General features: G+C 55.7%; 2 protein-coding genes across 3 annotated transcripts; one reads left to right on the top strand and one right to left on the bottom strand.

The window, feature by feature from the left end:
• Positions 1-6,645: 6,645 nt before the first annotated feature.
• Positions 6,646-8,421, top strand: LOC119094979 (1,5-anhydro-D-fructose reductase-like). Its single transcript, XM_037217891.1, has one exon. The coding sequence runs from the start codon at positions 6,686-6,688 to the stop codon at positions 7,655-7,657; it is 972 nt and encodes a 323-aa protein (XP_037073786.1). The 5' UTR covers positions 6,646-6,685; the 3' UTR covers positions 7,658-8,421.
• A 2,951-nt stretch (positions 8,422-11,372) lies between these two features.
• LOC119091610 (brain protein I3) lies at positions 11,373-18,090 on the bottom strand. 2 transcript variants are annotated; one of them, XM_037214427.1, is made up of 4 exons: positions 18,015-18,090; positions 14,631-14,741; positions 13,215-13,498; positions 11,373-12,407 (listed from the first exon to the last, which is right to left on the bottom strand). In XM_037214427.1, the coding sequence occupies exons 2-4, from the start codon at positions 14,707-14,709 to the stop codon at positions 12,276-12,278; spliced, it is 495 nt and encodes a 164-aa protein (XP_037070322.1). In that variant the 5' UTR covers positions 14,710-14,741; positions 18,015-18,090; the 3' UTR covers positions 11,373-12,275. The 2 variants fall into 2 exon arrangements, with proteins under 2 accessions (XP_037070322.1, XP_037070315.1); XM_037214420.1 differs by lacking the exon at positions 18,015-18,090 and adding an exon at positions 17,445-17,536.
• Positions 18,091-19,500: the final 1,410 nt, after the last annotated feature.

The following is a 19,500-nucleotide window of genomic DNA, read 5'->3' as shown; positions in this document are numbered from 1 at the left end:
GTCGCTTTAGGCGCTCACTATTTGCCCCTGACAGGCCGCGTGGTCTGCGGCTGGTGGCAGCAGCCGCGTTAAACGTCAGGCAACGTCAGCGGGCAGGTCGGGCCGTGTCGTGCCTCACGAAACGCTTATTTTCGCCGCCAAATTCTGCCGTTGACCTGGAATGGTACTGTGGGGGGGGGGGGGGGGAGGTAGTGGTGCTCATACGACAAGCGCTGTTAAGCGTGAGCTCCAACACCAGAAATACGTCCATTCAAAAATTTTCAGATCAAATAATTAACACTGCACATTTTGATGAAAAGAAAGGGTAAAAAATCCGTGTCCGACTGGTGGGAGACATTTGTGATCCCTCAAAGATTTTTCAGCCTTGGCCGTAAAAATAAAACGATGCGATGCCCGCAAAGTTTTGAGGACCATTTCTTCCGGCCGAAATCTTATCACGGAAGCCAAATGTCAAGTTTTCTCCGAGATCCTACTAATTGGGGTCAAATTTCTGCGAAATCACCCATTGCCTTCTGCTCACCTCTCGGTTCAGTAAGTCATGCTTTCGTTGGCCACACTCTTGGAAAGGCTCCAGAACCTCCTGGAACATTCTTGCTCCTTGTCGGCAATTTTGGACGGCATTGTGGTTCAGGTCATGGGCATAGGTCATGGGTAATCCTGCCGGGCGCAGCAAACAAACGCACAAAGGGGTACTAGCTCCGTCGCACACGTCAGCTCCGCCCTAGTTCAGCGCTGGAAGCCTCTATGGGGGCGGACTTCTGTTCCCTCTGTCGAGCCTAGCTCATACCCTGTCTTCATGTAGAAAAGAACCTTAATCAGAATAACAGTTTTAACGACGATTTTTGAAAAGAAAAATGATACTGCATTAAGATTAGGTTGTAGCGAGCACAATTATAGAAAATTGGCTACAATTGCCGTTCAGGTACGATAATTAATAGGTAAAGAAAGTGTTATGTAATGACGTCGTCATGCAAGGCACTCACATACAAAATGCTTTCAAATGTGTAATGAACAGAAAAGATACACAAAACTGCAGCGGATTGTCGCTATTTGTGCTCTAAGACTAGTGCAAGAACATCACGGTGCATGTGATGATACATGTAATGAGCATTGACGGGAGCGTGCGAAAATACCACGGTGGAAGTGATGATACGTCTGATGAGCATCGACGAGGGCGTACAAAAATATCACGGTGGAAGTGATGATAAATCTGATGAGCATCGACGAGGGCGTACGACAATAGCAGCCGTGCCTTTGGCCGGTCGCTTGATAATCCAATCACTTCCTAACCCAGCCTTTAAATCTTGGCACGGAGTCAAGGAAGGCATCGAATGTGCTCGGCTAGTATGGGAGCCAACCCGAGACTAGCCTTTTTGAGTACTAGTTATCGTACTGGGGATTTTAGTAAAGCAATCCTGCCGACGTGAAGAAATTTAATGATGGCTAAAGCTGGAGCTAGTGACTGCTTGCTGAAAAAACTGCGACGAATATGTTCTCTCCTGTAAGAAAGCTGCTAGGATACGGGGCTGTCCCCTCCTATCCGATGACAAAGAATGACGCATGCTCCCTTCCTCGGTGGCGCCGCCACAGGGTCTGATGTCCTGAGGCAGCACCGGCCGGAGGCATGTGCATCACCATCTGATCCGCCCCCTCTCACCGGAGTCACCCCTGCCCCCGATGTAGTTCTGTTCGACCACAGCCACTGTCTGCCGGCCTGGCCTCGATCAGAGGGCGGCCGCGACGCCGGCCCGCTGGACCTGTGGACCCCGTTGCCGGCGCTGGAAGCGATTGGTTTTGCGGAACATTCCCGCGGTGCCAGAACACACGTTAGGTGGCCGCCGGATTGCCCAAAACGGAGCGTGCTCTGGGGGACTGGACCACGCATTTTGGGAGCCGGCCGCTGCCACCAGCACCCTGCCCCCAACTCCTGACCCCCCCCCCCCCCTCTCTCTTTCCCTCTCTCTCTTTCTCCCTCTTCAAGTTTTCCTCCTTCTCCCTCTCTCTTGCTCTCTGCCTCTTGTCTCTCTTTCTCTCACTCTCTCTTTCACAGTCTCTCCCTCCCTCCCTCCTTCCCTCCCTCCCTCCCTCCCTCCCTCCCTCCCTCCCTCCCTCCCCCCGCCCACTCGTTTGATAGGTAAGTTAATCAGTATCGCTGTTTTGCAAAGACTGCGAACTAAGACAGTTATTGATGCCCTACACTTTCCTGTCTTCCAAAAATTCGAGCCTGTTTTTGTCTGGTAGGACACGCTTCATTTGGCGACATTTCTCCAACACCTAAGCAGATTTGACCTCCCGTACCTATTTGCAATGCTGGCACCGAGACCTGACAATCTAAATAATCTGATGAATAAAAAATAATTGACCCTATTTTGCTTGAGGTCACAGCAGCCGCAGCTAAATTTGCTGTGCTTTTTCTGTTTATCTAGAATGAACCACGAGCGTAGGTGTAATTGAACACAGTGAGCGTGATCTACCGCTGTATAAGGCTGTAGACCATAGTCAGAACGATCATTTCGTGAATGAGGAGACCTGTGCCATACACCTGTCCTCCTCAGACGCCTGCACGGCTGTGGCGATGCTGGAATGTTGTCTCCCCACGCCTCTGAGATGCCTGCACGGCTGTCACGACGCTGGAATGTTGGCACCCCACGCCTCTGAAGTGCCTGCACGGCTGTGGCGATGCTGCAGTGTTGGCACCCCACGCCTCTGACAACGGGTCGTTCTCAGCAGGGCCGCAGCCAGGACCTTCTTACGTTGGAGGCGGGGGGGGGGGGGAGCTGGGTGAGGACTTATCATTAGAAGAGCGTCATCATCCGCACGGTCAACCGGGAGATTTATGTGCCGAATAGCACCACTGGCACCAACTGGCAATAGCACCAGCTGGCACCTGCTCAGATCCACTATATCAGCTCATGGTCTCTGAGCCCTGATGTAAAGCCCCTGGAAAGCGTGTGGCAGCCGCTCTTGTCCAGCGCTGCCACACCAGCTTACCCGCTGGTGTTGCCAGTGTTCCCCGCTGCCATACCAGCTTCCCCGCTGGTGTTGCTAGTGTTCCCCGCTGCCACACCAGCTTCCCCACTGGTGTTGCCAGTGTTCCCCGCTGCCACACCAGCTTCCCCACTGGTGTTGCCAGTGTTCCTTAGAGCCCCGCTTTTGCATTAGGAGCAACTCCTTAAGCTCGGTACCCGATTTTGATGCATCGATGCTCCATTTTTGGATGTTTTAGAAGCCTTTCGAGCGTCTGAAACTGCCAAACAGGACTGGGCCGGCAGCACCAAGGCCCTCGCCACCTCCAGGACGTGGTCATGCACTAAAATCCTCCCCTCCCCCTCAGACAACGCCACTTTCGTTCTCAGCATACCGTCTTTTCGGCGGGGCGGATCCAGGTTTTCGTCAGGGGAGGGAGCGCACTTTGCTGTGGTGCCTCCTGCCCTCCCCCCCCCCCCCTCCCCCTCGCAAAGAAGTCTCCGGATCTGCTTTTTATGCTCAGATGCGTAGTTTTAAGCGGCAAAATATATTTGGCAGGAATAGTCCCCCGGATTCGGAGGTTAGTCCCGCTTATTTCTAGAGGTCAATCTTATTTTATTTCTACGTTGAACTTGAATCATTGGGACCGTTTGAGGTGCCCCTCAACTTTGGTGCGCCTTAAACACATAGTTTATGTGGGTCTTAAATGGAATTTCTACTGCCCCTTCAACACGATATTTCGGTGTCCCTTCGGCCCAGGGCCACACTATGGCCCTGTGTCTCCTCGCCCCTTCCTCTGAACCTGCCACAGCTTGTCAGATGAGCTGTCAGCAGGGCTACCTCTCTAGTCACATTTTCGTCCGCTAGGTGGCTCCAGAGGCACACGAGTGACGCGGTGCAGCAGGTCGTCTGGCGGCAGCTGTGGCGGGCTGCACTCGAGGCACACGAGTGACGCGGTACAGCAGGTCGTGTGGCGGCGGCTTGGCGGGCTGCACTCGAGGCACACGAGTGACGCGATACAGCAGGTCGTCTGGCGGCGGCTGCGGTGGGCTGCACTCGGCTCGATCGTGAAAGACCGCCGCCGAATTCAGGCAAACCGGGGACCCAAGACCGTTTTAGATAGCAGAGAGGCCCAGGCGCGGGCAGCGCTCGGTGCCCAGCGTCGGCCGCCAGACAGCAAGCTCGGCGCCCAGCGTCAGCCGCCAGACAGAGAGCTTGCACAGCCCGTGGTGCTGCATTTACAATGTGTCGAAGAATCATGGGTGAACTCCAGCCGTCGCCACTTGGCTCCAGCCTTCCTGCTTTGAAAGGAAGGGTGTCCAATTCAGGAAGAAGCCCACTTCTTCGCGTCTTCTTGGAGGCAGGCTCCGACATTCTTCTTCACTGCTCCCCCCCCCCCCCCCCCCCGTTCAAGTCAAATGCGAAGCTACGCCCCTGCACACTTCTAAAGATACCGGCCATGCTTACACAGAAATGCTTTAAATCTAACCACATCGGATCGGTAAGAGGACAGTGCGTCTGTACAAAGTTGTTTGCAGACCCTCACAGCCGTGCGATATCAGCAGCGCTATCTAGCGGCGACCTCCGCTGCCGAGCGATATCGCGCAGGAGTCTGCGAGCGCCGGCGGCCGGGTCACGTGTCGGACCGAAGAGCCGACCGGCACGGGCACGCCGCATAGCTCTCATGTGCCTCCCGCCAGAGCAGCTTGGCAACGCGCGGGCACGCCGCATAGCTCTCATGTGCCTCCCGCCAGAGCAGCTTGGCAACGCACAGGCATGCCGCATAGCTCCCATGTGCCTCCCGCCAGAGCAGCTTGGCAACGCACAGGCACGCCGCATAGCTCTCATGGCCCCCCCCGCCAGAGCAACTTGGCAACGCACAGGCATGCCGCATAGCTCCCATGTGCCTCCCGCCAGAGCAGCCCGGCAACGCACGGGCACGACGCATAGCTCTCATGTGCCTTCCGCCAGAGCAGCTCGGCGGTAGCCGGTCACGCTCGGCTGTCAGGGCTGCCCAGCTAACAGTCAACTGTCTACAGTTAAAAGCAAACAATAAACAGTCAACACAGGGGACAGTGGCGCCCACACCGTTCAACAGCCAACTGCCAACAGCTGAGAGTCAGCAGTCAACAGTCACAGCAAACAGTGAGCGTCAACGGTCACAGTCAACAGCAAGCAGTCAGCAGTGAACAGTCGCAATCAAATGTCGCAGTCAACGGTCAACGCCTTACAGTCAACAGTCAATAGCCCACACTCGTCGACAGTGGCGCCATTCAGCCGACAGTGGCGCTACTTTGCACCGTCAGGCTGCGACATGCCTAGGGGCGCCCACACTCGTCGACAGTGGCGCCATACAGCCGACAGTGGCGCTACTTTACACCGTCAGGCTGCGACACGCCGGCTGGTCTGCACGCTCTAAGGCGGGACTGCCCACCAGGCTGGCTTCGTCTGGACCGGTGGTAACAGATGATGAAAACAAGCACAGCTCATGCTGGGTTCGGCTTTCAGGAGGCGCAAATAATGAACGCAGCAGTGGCCAGTGAAACAAAAGGTGTTTCACTCAGGAGATTGGTGAAGAGCCGTGGTGAGCCAAGTGTTTCATTTCCTGGTGGACTGTAACACAGACTCTCACTCATCACTCAGAAACGACGCCACAACCAGTGCGGTTGAACTAGAGCGTATCCATATGCATTTGCATCCACCGGGCACTGGGTCCAGGCTAATATTCTTCGGTGGAAGACCGGCTGCCTTCGTCAAGTTGTGCACTCAAGTCTTGAGGTCCGTCTCTCTCACTGTGTATCGTCTTTATCTTTAAATGGTCTATTTCATAGCAAGCAAGCAAGTCAAAGCATGGGAAAGTCCAGTCGTTTCCATTGGTACTAGTCGGGCAACATATAAGGCCATAGGTTTGCGGGACTTCAGCCTCTCCCCAACTTGGACTCCGGCTCCCCAAACCTGGAAAAAAATTGCCCGAATCCAGGGAAAATCCCATTTTTGGCGATTTTTTTAAGTGGGTCGCATTCTTTTCCCTGCTCAGATCCCTCCCCCCCCCCTCCACGCTCCCTAAATCGTTTTGCGAAACTTAGTCGTTGGCACGGATTTTTCTTGCGATAAGGACGAACTTTTGAGCATGCACCATTCAACGGCACCCCTACGCTATCCTACACTGCCTTCAGGCCCATGCCGTCCTCAGCCCCGAGCACGTGACGCAGTGACAGCTGAGTGATTTCTCACAAATCCGGCATGAGACCTGTCCTCCCCAGATCCACGCGCTGACACCGCCCGTGCGACGGTGACTGCTCAGGCTCGAGCCGAGGCCAGGCTGGTGTCGCGTCGCTCCTCGCGCGGCGGAGAGAGGCGCTTCTGGCCCAGTCATGCTCTCTCAGCGCCCGAGCCCCGCAGACACGGAACGCTCTGGGCTCTGAACGTTCGCCGATCAGGGGCGTTGCCAGGGGGAGGGCAGCCTCTCCCCTCCACTGAGCTTACCCTTATGGTCGATTTCGTAGGACTTTGGCTCAAATTCGCAGGGCTTCGGAGGGCATCTCGCGCTTGCGCCTCTCGCCCTCCGCTGAGGGAACGCTGACTGCGCGTCTGCCGCCACTGAGGTACCCGGCCGCCAAGGTCGCAGCTCGAGCCGACCGACCGGCGCCTGGCGCCTCAGTCACGTCTGAGCGGCACGGACGGAGGGAGCACAGGACAGACGGACGAACCACGCACCATGAACACGTCGGTGACGTTGTCGGGGGGCCAGCGGATGCCGCTGCTGGGGCTGGGCTGCTGGCAGGCGCCGCGCCAGGAGGTGGCCGCCGCCGTGGAAGCCGCACTGCTGGCCGGCTACCGGCACATCGACACCGCCTACAACTACCAGAACGAGGACGGCGTCGGAGAGGGCATTCAGGCCGCTCTCAAGACGGGCAAGATGACCAGGAATGAGCTCTTCGTCGTCACCAAGCTGCCATTGATCGCCATGCAGGCTGACAAGGTGGAGAAGTACCTGAAGAAGTCGCTTAGGCTGCTGGGTCTCGATTACGTTGATTTGTTCTTGATTCACTTTCCAGCCGGTTGTATAGAGAGAAGTGAAACAGACATCTTTCCGATCAAGGACGGAAGGCTGTTGATTGATCCTTCCACAGACCTGATCGCACTGTGGAAGGAGATGGAGAGAATGGTGACACTGGGCCTCACCAAGACCATCGGCGTGTCCAACTTCAACGCCAAGCAAGTCCTGAAGATCGCCTCCAACGCTCAGATACCTCCTGCCGTTAACCAGGTGGAATGTCACGTCTACCTACAGCAGCGAGCACTGCGCGAGGCGTGCAAGAAGCACAACGTTGCCATCACGGCTTACGGTCCGCTGGGCTCCCCCGGCCGCAAGGCGCTGTACGAGAGCCGCGGCGTGACGGTCGAGCTGCCGGACCTGCTGAACAACCCGGTGGTGCGTCTGGTGGCCGAGAAGCACAAGCGGACGGCGGCGCAGGTTCTGCTGCGCTTCCTGGCCCAGCAGGATATCATCGTCATCCCCAAGTCGACCAAGGCGACGCGGATCCGCGAGAACGGCGACATTTTCAGCTTCCAGTTAGACGAGCTGGACATGGCGGCGCTGAGCTCGCTGGACCAGGGCGAGCCCGGCCGCAGCTTCGCATTCGACGGGTTCCCCGGCTTATCTGAGCATCCGGAGTTCCCCTTCTGAACGTCGGAGCACCCGGAGTTCCCTTTCTGAGCGTCGAAGCACCACGAGTTCCCCTGCTGAGCGTCGGAGCACCACGAGTTTCCCTTCTGAGTGTCGGAGCACCCGGAGTTCCCCTTCTAAGCGTCGGAGCACCCGGAGTTCTCCCTCTGAGCGTCGTAGCACCCGGAGTTCCCCTTCTGAGCGTCGGAGCACCCGGAGTTCCCCTTCTGAGCGTCGGAGCACCCGGAGTTCCCCTTCTAAGCGTCGGAGCACCCGGGGTTCCCCTTCGAAGCGTCGGAGCACCCGGAGTTCCCCTTCTGAGCGTCGGAGCACCCGGAGTTCCCCTTCTGAGCGTCGGAGCACCCGGAGTTCCCCTTCTGAGCGTCGGAGCACCCGGAGCTCCCCTTTTGTGCGTCGGGGCACCTGGAGTCTCCCTTCTCAGGCGCCTCGCACGCTGCGGCCTGCTTGGCACGAGCCAGCACGAGCGCCAGCAGTGACGTCACGGGGCCACCGCCAAGCGCAGCCAGTATATCGGTGCCGTGTGCTCGCAGGCAGACGCTTGGGGATCAGGTCAGCGCAGGCTGTTTGATCGGTTTCTTTGTGATGGGCACAGGTTTCAGGTTGCATAGCTCATATATGACGCAGGGACTCGTTTGTTGTCTTTGGTATGCATTGAACCCACGGGACGAACATACCGATCGGCAAGCTGGTTAACATCGTGCCATATGGGTGCATCATGAGTGCGACATGAGTGCCAGTTGGTGCAGTAAAGACGACATTTCCGATGCGTATGTTATCCAGTTGCGCATACGACGTAGCGCTGCCCCACTCAACCAGCACTTCACCACTTAATTTGAATGGAGAGGCCGTTATCAGCTGAGCAGCCAGGATCAGTTTTCGCCATGAAACCTTCCAAGCGAAACCAAGCCAGCCCAAGGTCAAACGTGCCCAGAACAGGTTCCTTCAGTTTTGCAAGCAATTGCGCGTGCCAGTCGGTCGAAGAATAACTGAATTAAAACATAGATGGCATTAATTCAAGTATGAATCGTGTTTAACTGGCGGTACATCGCACACATTTGCAGCTGTAAGAACCACGCTCTGCATGAACAAAGCTGGACTCCTGCAGAAGGAAAACAAGAGCAGCACCTACTGGTGTTTTAAAAAATCACAAGCGCAGTATAAACGTCCTGCTACGCAAATACTAGTGTCGTAATGTCGGATACAGCCGATACTATGCGTAATTAAATTACTACGCGCCCGTGTAGACATTAGTGGTGTACTGATAAGCGCATGTACCTGCCTAGCGATCAACACCTTCGCGGCAGCCCGAGCAATTGCGCTGTTACAACGTCGTTGTCAGTCTTGTTCGTCAGCGCCGAGAAGCGGTAATATTCTCAAAAACAGGCGCAACAATGCAACAGCTCCGAGTTCCAAAATGGTTACAGCGTTTGAATCAGTGTCAAGGATTGCGCTAGGCGGCATGTTCCTAAAACCAAAATGTTAACCACGGTCATTTTAGGTCAGTTACCTGCTCGGACCTTTAGGAAGTCCTTAAAAACTGTCTCTTACGGTCTCTTAGAAATAAATTCGAAATGAGCACCAGAAACTATTCCGTACAGCCCATAATCTAGTAAAACAGCTGGCTGGTTTTGACCTCGGTCCGACCTTGGTTGCTGATCCAAGGTCAATGGATTTTGTTGCAATGCTTACTCTGCTCGTTGTATGGCCTAAAAACATAACATATATGTGTAGTTTCGTACAAAACTACGTTGTCGCATCATGTTGAAGGATTCCCCAGAAATTGTCTCCGCTGACAGTCACAGCCTGGCTTTGACTGGTCATAGATCAGCGCCTTTACAATGCACATCTAATTATTTATACCAAAAGATCTGCTGTTTGATTGCCGGCAGCTATGCAAAGCTAAGCGTACGAAGCGTACTACATAGTTTCCGAATAGTTTCCGCGTCCGAGCCCTGGCGCTAAGCGTACAACATAGTTTCCGAACCACGCCGTGTATAAACTTTCGGGGGGGGGGGAGAATTGACCCCCACCCGAGCGCGTGTCAACACATTTGAAGTGGCAGGTGTAGTCACGTGGCTTTGAATCCGACATCCTATCGCGTTTCATTGCATACATTTCGGCTCATGTGCGCAGACCCCAGCCGTCATCAAATATCCCCGTCGTCAGTGTTCAGATCGTTCGCCAGCGACAGATCACATGGGGCAAAGGGTGACCCACCTGGGACGGGCTTTCCGGAACAAATCACATGTTTCCAGCAACGGAGACCTACAGTCGTGCCTGTCATCAGACGCACTGCGACGAGCGAGTCCGTTCTCGGGTGCGCGGACACCCCGTGCACCCGATCGTCGGAATCCCGGCCATGTCAGACCTTCTGCTGCCGACAGATCATCGGCGTACCCGACTGCATGCACTCCGCTCTCTTTTGTAAACGAAAATGTCACGCGCGGGTCACACACCGGCTGTTGGCGACCAACTAGCACCGCGCGACCTCCCTTTACACGTAGGTGATGGACACAATACACGCTACCATACGCGCTCCCTTGTCATCGGCGCGGATGTGTCTGGTACAAGCATCCCCCGAGGTGCCCATGGTGTCCACTTGTGCGGAGCAGCCGCCCGAGGTCTTCGCTGGGGCAGCGTGTGTCGTTTGCTGGGCTCGCGACGACAGAAATGGCGCCATGCACCAGGTCATGCGCTGTCGCAGCCCACCCCTGCTCGGGGGTGGTCGTTTTACCTCATCCGCCAAGGCCATCGATGCCTTCGCCATCGTCGTCGTTGGGGCTTTACGACGCACTCAGCTGCTGAGGCCAGACATCTCCGCCTGCCTATCACCCTGGCAGCGAGGACGGGCACCGCGGGAATCGAACCCCGCACCCCTGGTTTTTCAGACGCGCGGTGGTTGACGCAGCCGGGCCCCCCACTCCAAGATCGGCACGCCCACAGAGGCCTTCACCGCCGCCGAGTGGACGCAGCGCAGATGTCGAAGAGCCCGAGACTGAAACTGCGGCGGGGTGGGGAGGGGAGCGAGGTTTCGGACAAGCTCTGGCCCTCGGCCTCATCCGCGCATAACCGACATTCGCGTGCTGTGTTCCTCGCCCGACTCTCCCGATGCTGGGGTCTGGCTCACGCGCTTCCTCCGACTGCTGTGTTGTTAGTAAAAGTCAGGGCACATCGCTCAAGTTTTGGCAGACGTGCACGGTGTTCCTCGTGTATCCCATCCAGCACGGTAGTGACGGGCGGCGCTTTAGTGTGGGACGCCTCCGGCAGGTGGTCGCCGCCGGCAGGTGTCGCCCGTGCGGCGCCGGTAGGCTGCCGACGCAGGAGCGGCCTGGCTGGTGGGCTGCCGCCGGTGGAGTGGTCTGGCTGGTGGGCTGCCGCCGGCGGAGCGGTCTGGCTGGTGGGCTGCCGCCGGCGGAGCGGTCTGGCTGGTGGGCTGTAGCCGATGGAGCGGTCTGGCTGATGGGCTGCCGACGCCCTGACACCCGCGTAGAGGCACGGGTCACTGCAGCCCCCCCCCCCCCCCGCTCTGTGTCCTGTTTTCGGTGCGGTCCATTCGTCGTGCTCGCCATCGAGACCGACCAATGCTAGGGTCCCAACTGATGTCAAACTCGCTGGAAGTAGAGTCTGAAAAATGCTTCGCACGGCGGGATTCGAACCCGGACCTTCCGGTCCTCAACCTAGCGCCTTCATCACTAGGTTACGAACACTCGTTGACGAAAGCCGCGCGTCATTAACGAAATATATTTATTCACTCCTGCAATCAACAATAGGACCACGCGGCAGCATGCGCCGACGACCAATGCTTACCCGAGTGCACCATAAACACGGCGAGCATCGGATAGGCGCCGATGTCATGGCCAGAGGTCCACATAGGTCCCTGGCCAGCGCGGCGTACGGCGCCAGCGGGGACGCTCGGCACGCGCGCCAGCCGTGCTTTGTGGATACAACCATGGATACAGCATACATGATACAGTATCTATAGCAATACTCGTGCACACAGCGGATACGAATGTTGAAATAGCATCATGGAATAACGGGATGCCCTACACGCTACACACGAGATGAATAACTGGCTTCAGTGCCGTAATGAGAAAGCACTTCAGGCACAGTGCTCTACCCCCGGTACTCACCCTATATAGAGCGCCCGTGTCGGACTCGTCGGCGCTCTTTTCCTCCCCTCGACCCGCGCTCAGCACTACACGGCATAAGTCAAAGGCGCGTTCCTACGGCTAGCACGAAACACACACGTCCCCAATTTTGTTTCAAGCCAGTGACCGGTTCACCTTGATATCCAAATTGGGCTCAACTCAATATCCTGCAATGATCCCACTCAAAAGCCTTTCACTGAGGCGGTTATCACCGAATCAAGACTCCCTCCACGTGTGCGCGGGAAACAGCGGAAAAGGCGAGATCGCGGCACCTCAATTGAAGTGGGCCAAAGGTCAATCGGAGGTCAATCGGAGGTCATTTTCGGCAACGGGAAGGGAAGCGTGAGGTCGTTTTTGGCACTGTGTTCCGGACAGCAAGAGCTCTCTCAAACCACGTCGGTCTAGAGCTCATGAATTGCGCGCAATACCACAGCCCTATCGACCGTGACCGGAACTCGACCTTCGCCGGATCATCCGAAGATGGCGCCACAGTTTGGACAGCGCCGCTGGCGCGTGGCAAGGCAGCAGAGGATGCCGAGAGGGAAGAAGAAGATGGCGCAGAAGATGCCGAGGCAGCTGAAGTCATCCTCCAGCACGCCGATCTGCAACGAACAAACCACGATCTCAGCACAACACCTGAACACGCCTAGAGCGCCCGCGACCCACGCCGCTTCGAAGTCGGCAGCTGAGGACCTGCGCAGTCGGTCGGCGGCGGAAGCTGCTGCCGAGGCGCTGCTGCACGGCGAGTTAGCGGCGCGCACCACCGGCTGCCAGGCTAGGGTCAAATTAAGGCAGGCTTGCCGCGCTGGCCGCCCGCCGTCCCGCGCGCGCCGTCCGCCGGGAGCGGGCCGGCGCCGCGCCCGGCCGCTGCGTCATGCTGCGCAGCCTCGGCGCCGCAGGTCAACACGAGCCGTTGGAAACGCCCCGTCACGCTGCCATGCGTCATGCCCCGCCGGCACGAACAGCCGGGACGGGCTCATGCAGTCGCCGCCGCCGCCGCCGCCGCCGCCGTCGCACGGCACCAGCTGTGTCCAGCAGCTGACACAGCACACCGTGCCGAGCCGCCGACACACGTGCCCGGCTCCGCACGAGCGCCTCTCCTCTCGCGGGCCTCCTCACCCCGCAGGCGGGGGACAGCCTCCGACACAGTTCCTAACCCAGGGGGTACGACAGTCTCTGACATAGGTTCCCACCTATCCAGCGGACAGCCTCTGACTTATTCCCCGGGCCGGCAGTCGGTGGACAACCTTAATGCCGATGAAGATGATGACTCGGGCTCTAAGGCGCACCGACTACCGTGATAGCATGGCGCCCACACAAGACTCCATTCCCACCCGGGAGACGTGGGACAGTCTCTGACACGGGTCCCCACCAAGCGGACGCCGTACAGGCTCTGACACGCATCTCACCCTGCAGGCGGGACAGCCGCCGACGACGATGACCTCGTGGGCAGGCATGTGGGTGACGTAGGTGACGCTGCCGTAGGAGCGCGGCTCGCCGCCGGCCAGCGGCACCCGGTCCCCGTGCAGGGGCCCGTACTGCTGCGGGCCGTACTGCTGCGGACCCGGGCCTGGAGGGCCGCTGTACTGCTGAGGACCCGGGCCTGGAGGACCGCTGTACTGCTGAGGACCCGGGCCTGGAGGGCCGCTGTAATGCTGCGGACCCGGACCCGCAGGACTGGTGACAGGAGGCCCTGCCGGCGGCGGCGCGCGACCGTCACGCGCAGGTCGCGCTCAGGTCACGACCAGGTCACACCTGACGTCACTATCAGGTCACATGCCACGGCCTGGGTGAATCTTCGCGTTGGCGTCCCTTGGCGCTTCAGGTCACGGCAGGGTCAGCGTTTAGGTCACAAGGTGAGGCTGCAGGTCAAGCCCAGGGCAGAGGTCACGCCCAGGCCAGCCGACTCGGTAACGCTCGCAGACACGCACATTGTGAGGAGACGTCGGATATTGCGGACGATTCAGACAAGGTAGGCCGGGCACTCACAACACATGCAAACAACCAACACAGCTCAAAGACGTTCAGACACACGTAATGCTGTTGGGAGGACTGTAATAGTTTAAAAGGCCGCCAGATTCGAGCCCATATTCCTGGAAGCGTTCTCTTCGATCCGACCCCAAACGCACGGCTCGCCCAAGCAGACCCAATTCACACATTTCGAGCATCACACGTATTGTCAGCCGGTAGCCCAACCAAGGGGGAGCCTTTGGGACCACCTCCCTCCGTCACCACTCCACCTGGAGTTGGCGTGGGAACTCCTGGGGCTGCAGGTCCACGTACTTTTTGTTAGTTTAAGACCCCTACAGGGATTCTGGAATAAAGATGGGCCCGAGGCATCACAACAGGATCCAGAGCCTACGAAAGTGCTCCGAAACAAAACAACAAAAAAGGCCCTATCGTGGCGAGGAGGGGAACCACTCGACTGTGGGGGCCCCTGCGACCGGCTCTGGTTTCTCCGCAGGGCGCAATCCTGGTCACGCCGAAGCCCACGTTGGTGAGAAAGCTTCACATCCGCCATGACGCCGGACCGCGCCCGGCGGCTGGGGCTACGGTGGAGTCGCCCGCTGACCCGCGACCTGGGGTCGACCCGAGCCAGCCGCAGGGCGGGCCCGCCCACCGCCCGGCGACTTCGGGCTGACTACTGGCGGCAGCAGCGCCGCCGTCTGCAGCCGCCGGCGGGCCCTGCGCCGGCCGGTCACGGGCCACCCCGGCACCCCGGCTCACGGCACTTGTCGGACCTCCCCCGAGCACCGCTGCCGCCCCCCCCCCCCCCTCGGGCGCCGCTGCCGGTCCCCCTCGAGCGCCGCTGCCGGTAGTCTCACCACCGTGCATCTCCGGCATGTACTGCTGGCCGGGCGGCGAGACCTCCGAGTACGGCGGCGGCTTGTCGTCCGGGTTCATGATGGAGACGGGCGCGCGCGCGCCGCTGCTGCCTGACAAAACAAACAAACAAACGGGCAAACTGCTGTGTAGATGTTAACTGTCTCTCGTTTAGAGCCCGTATCCGTGCATCTGCGGCCTCGCCAGCGGAAGTGATCGAGTGGGGCTGGGACCATAGCCAAGCCACAGGCAAAATGCCTGCAAAGGGGCACAGCAACAAATTCATCTTAAGATTCAGTTCAAAGATGAATTTCTGAGATCAGAGTTCACGCCAAATGGTGCTCGTTGCGTTAGCCCTGACCCCCGTCACCCGACCGTGAAATTCCAGGTTAAAATTCCAGGTTAATGACAGAATACAGGGTAAAAGTTCAATGTCTTGCAATACTCTGCACATCCTGTTCCGCCCTCTGACGTCACCTGACTTTCACGACACCGTCACAGCCGCCGGTCACCCAGGACAAAGGCAAATGGTGAATGCCTGAAGTAACTCAGATCCTCCCCTCCATGGGTTAGAAGCCAGGCAGGAGGATATCCGTGGATTGGAAGGTGGGCACTCCCACCAACTGGGCTATTGCGATGGGTAGAGTTCCATGACCAAAGTTCCTTCAGGATACATTCTCAAAAGTATGTAAGGTGTTGGATGCAGCTGAAGTCTGAGCTTCACACTGTGGATCTGGTCCACTTCTTTTCTCGCTGGCTATGTATGCTGCCTACAATGCCATCCATGATCAGGTGACACTTTTGGCATACAAAACCAGGAGCAGGCACATAAGAACTGGAAAACAATCAAAATTGATAAAACTATCTGAAATCAATAAAAGCTCACAAAAACTTGGGGCATGCATGATACCATAAAATGCTAGCTGCCCCCTCCCCATATCAATCACACCTTCATGTAATTTGAATCACCAACTGCGACTGTTTAAGTCACCCCCCCCCCCCCCCCATCCTCCCCCATCAATGACATGGAATGCAGGAGAGCTGGAAATGTCCAAGGGAGCATCAGATATCAAACACCACTTTGTGATGAGCATTTGGCTGGCTGCATTTGTCACCAGCCAAATGTGCATCTGGGAGGGGGAGGGGGACAACTGTGCATGCTCTTCAAGATGACAGCCAGGCCACAAATGGCAAATACATAGACCTTTGATCTAGGCAATGCTCAATAGGAGTTTGAACTAGAATACTTGCAGGAATAAGAGTAGACCAAATGTAATGAATTTCTTGAAGTTAAGACAATCTGTTGGACTATGGTTCTGCCATACCTTCATTATCCTGCACCCTCTTTTCACCATTCTAGATCTCAATGCACCCCCTTTTCACAATTCTAGATCTGTCATTGTCACCAGCTATGCACGATGCTAAGACGGACATGGAAACTAGTTCACCACTAGAATGGCTATGGCACCCATTGTGATTACTTCACTACACTTAAATTTGGATATTTCAGTTTTCTTTAACACATTCTGCAACCATGCCTGATCTAATATGATGATCATATCCTGTGGTTGATCACACCCTGCAATATATCAAGCCCTGACATTGCCCACCTAACAGCTGACTATGACAATGATGGGGCTTTACATCTTATCAAATGCCAAGGTGAACAAACCAACACAGTTAGCAGGTAATGAGCTTGGGGCATTAGTTGTTACAACAAAACTGTCTTTGAGCTATGTACTCATACTGCTCCAAAAGAAAGCAAAGCAATCATAATGAAGCAGAAGGACCATAAGATCTCATCACACCCATAAAAGAGAACTTGTAATTGCTAATTGGCTCAACACCAAATTGTGGGGCTTTCTCTATATGAAGAATGGAAGACCATCTGGCAGTTATTGAAGCTTAATGATCAGTATGGTTGCAATGGTAAACATTCTACATTTAAAGAATTACCTAAATGCATATCATGTCTACCATTCAATTACCATAAAATTTTATTGCTCAAAAGATCACTGTTTTAAGGCAGTAGCAGTACCTCCTTTGCAACTACTACAAGGCTTGTCTTATGGGTATTAGGTATCTGCATTAAAAATGATGCTCTATAGCCATGAACAACAATCTGCAAGCAAGTGTTCTGTGATGATGACACAGTAGTAGTGTAAAGAAGTGAGTTTGGCATGGAATGGAAACCCCAACTTGCCATAGTTACAGAACCTTTTGGAATCACAGATATCATAGGAAGCACAACATGTCAATCATGCAGAGCATGGTTTTCAATATCTGATGCTAACCCGGTTTGCAACAAATCCAAGCAATACAATGGATGCCCAGGCAACATTGGTGTGCCGAGCCTCATGCTTGTGTAACCAAACTGAGGCCAAGCCAAATTGTACTGAATTTGCACTTCATTCCTTAATGAAGAGTTTTTAGAGTATTTTACATGAAACCACCACTGTGGAATCATGACCTGAAATAATGGTGCTGTTAACATTGCATCTGGTAGAGTTGGGTGCAGCAACTGAGCACCACACTCTATGCACTAGGATTTATAGCATACATAGTTCCCTTCAATTTTTGTAGCACTGGGGAGATGGAAGTACAGGGGCAGATGACAGGTAACACGCCACTAAGACATTTGTCTTGTCTGTATCCAGAGCTTGTACCCCCAAATTGGATATTGCTAGCTGCTGATTGGACGCGCACCACCCCTTAGCAACAATCCATATAACAACTCGGCATGCATTGCCCCTAAATCAATTGAACGTCAATCATATAATTGATATCCAGGACTACTTCTTTATACTTTGTCATACCTATTAAGTACAGGAGACGGCAACCCCACGGGCCCAGCTACCAACAACTAATCGTCCCCCAACCCATTACATCACCAGCACTCCGTGCCTCAATGCCACAAAGGCACAAATGCCGGGTAGAATGAAATTCAGTACATTAATTGCAGTATAGAACTAGAAATACACTAGATGCGCAATTAAAGTATATTTTTAGTTTATTCCACATATTTGGTAGCAGGTAATGGCAGGCGGCGTGGCGAAAATATTACACTATGAGTGCATTTAAAATCTAAGCGTGCATTCAAAGTGTTGAGATCGTGAGGTTACATAAACAGCAGCTCGGAGCGACTGGGATCGGCAGGCCAAGTGGCCTTGTACAATTTTGATGAAGCGGCTTACAAGAACGTTCGCAGGATGGATAAACGATAAAGTCTTTGAGAAATATGTCTACATACCACGCGCAATGGAAGAGGAACTCATTATGGCAACTAACGCAGCAGCTAGATCAGCAAAAGTAAAAATGGCAAAATTGGAAAATCAATGCACAGAACGATCAAAGTAAGAAACTGACAGGAATGTCCACACACCTACCTAAACTACACCGACAGGGACCTACGTCTTTCGTCTACCCCCGCAGGGTGCCGTGGCTAACTCGCGCGCTACTCACATGCCGATGTGCCACAAAGAGAGAGAGAGAGAGAGAGAGGAGAGAGAGAGAGGAGAGAGAGAGAGAGAGAGAGAGAGAGAGAGAGAGGAGAGAGAGAGGGGGGGGGCGTCACCGGTCCGTGTTGTTCTGATATCCACGGACGGGCCTTCTCGATATCTAATAAATACTGAAACTGAACTGCGCTGATAAACTGAAAAAGGATAATCCGATATGAACAGAATTTGGCTCAGAGCCCTGCGTTTTCCATGCGCATGCAATATTTATTTTGTCCGTCCTGATGGCTTTTACCGTCCCGATAGCTCTGTTGGTAGGAGCGCCTGTCTTCCGATGCACTCACCCGTGGCGGGGTGGGTTCGAGTCGCTTCAAGCGCTCGTTATTTGTCCTTGACAGATATAGTCTGCGGTCGGTGGCAGCGGCTGCGCTAAAAATCAGATGACGTCAGAGGGTTGGGTGCACCGTGCCGAGCATTGCGGCACTTAAAGCTTTCGCCACCAAATTCTGCCGTAACCATGGCGTGGCGTGTCGGTTGGTAGGGGTCATCGCTCACACAACAAGCACTGCTTAGCGTGAGCTTTGATCTCAGGAATCCGTCCATTCAAAAGGTATGGATTAAATCTTTTGAATGAAAAACTACCTCCAAGTATCCCCATGGCCTACTCTATTTACCAACCTTAAGTACACTTATGTCTACACTACATTACACTACACATATTAGCCTAACCTAGAATACACTTGGCAATGTCCTTCCGCGCGTGCCGGTGGGATGGCGGCGGCGGAGGTGGTGTCGGTGCTGTGGCGGCGATGGTGGTGTGAAATCTGGTCTGAATATCTGTGTGGCTACGGGACGGTAGTACGGAGTCATGGACGCCCACAAGCCGCCGCACACAAGTTGTACGCGGCACGCACCTTACCTGACCGGGTTATTTTGGATCGGGCGACGTAGAAGGGGGAGGGCTTGGGGGCTTGGATGAATGGGTGTGTGATGGATAAGTGAGTGGCAGGTTCTGTACGGTTGGAGGATGTGCGGAAACCAGGGGTCGTAACAGAGGTGGTGCGGAACACGGGGAAGGGAGCACAACAACGGCCGGGGGTGATTGCTGGTGGCCGGCTGCGGCTGACCGCGTTGGCAGGCCCGCGTCGCGCCGGCCGCTCCGGTGGCCGACCGACCGCCCCGTACGGCCGTGTTGGGCAGCCCTCCCGCGTCCTCGGAGGCTTCCCGGGCCACTTGTAAGGTACCCAGCCCCAAACCGTGCTCCCTTGTGCACGGTTTTGACCCGGTTCGGCGGGGCGGGAGGGGGGAGGGGGAGCTGGCCGGGATGGGACGCGGTCTCTCCAGCGTCCCAGCCGTCTCGGTTCCCGCCCCGGTATGGCTCGGATGCATACTCCGTGTCCGGGCGCGCCTGTCGACC

The sequence above is a fragment of the Pollicipes pollicipes genome, unplaced genomic scaffold (assembly GCF_011947565.3).
Source record: "Pollicipes pollicipes isolate AB1234 unplaced genomic scaffold, Ppol_2.1 Scaffold_1600;HRSCAF=1878_pilon_pilon_pilon, whole genome shotgun sequence".
Classification (NCBI taxonomy): Eukaryota; Metazoa; Arthropoda; class Thecostraca; order Pollicipedomorpha; family Pollicipedidae; genus Pollicipes; species Pollicipes pollicipes.
The sequence above is the reverse complement of the archived record's forward strand: the minus strand, read 5'-3'. Positions and strand labels throughout refer to the sequence as shown.

Coding starts and splice junctions, on each gene's coding strand:
- LOC119094979 (XM_037217891.1), top strand. CDS start 6,686: ATGAACACGTCGGTGACGTTGTCGGGGGGCCAGCGGATGCCGCTGCTG.
- LOC119091610 (XM_037214427.1), bottom strand. CDS start 14,709: ATGAACCCGGACGACAAGCCGCCGCCGTACTCGGAGGTCTCGCCGCCC. Junction 13,499..14,630: donor CATGCCGGAGATGCACGGTG/GTGAGACTACCG, acceptor CGCCGCCGGCAG/GGCCTCCTGTCACCAGTCCT. Junction 12,408..13,214: donor GCGGCTGTCCCGCCTGCAGG/GTGAGATGCGTG, acceptor TGTTCGTTGCAG/ATCGGCGTGCTGGAGGATGA.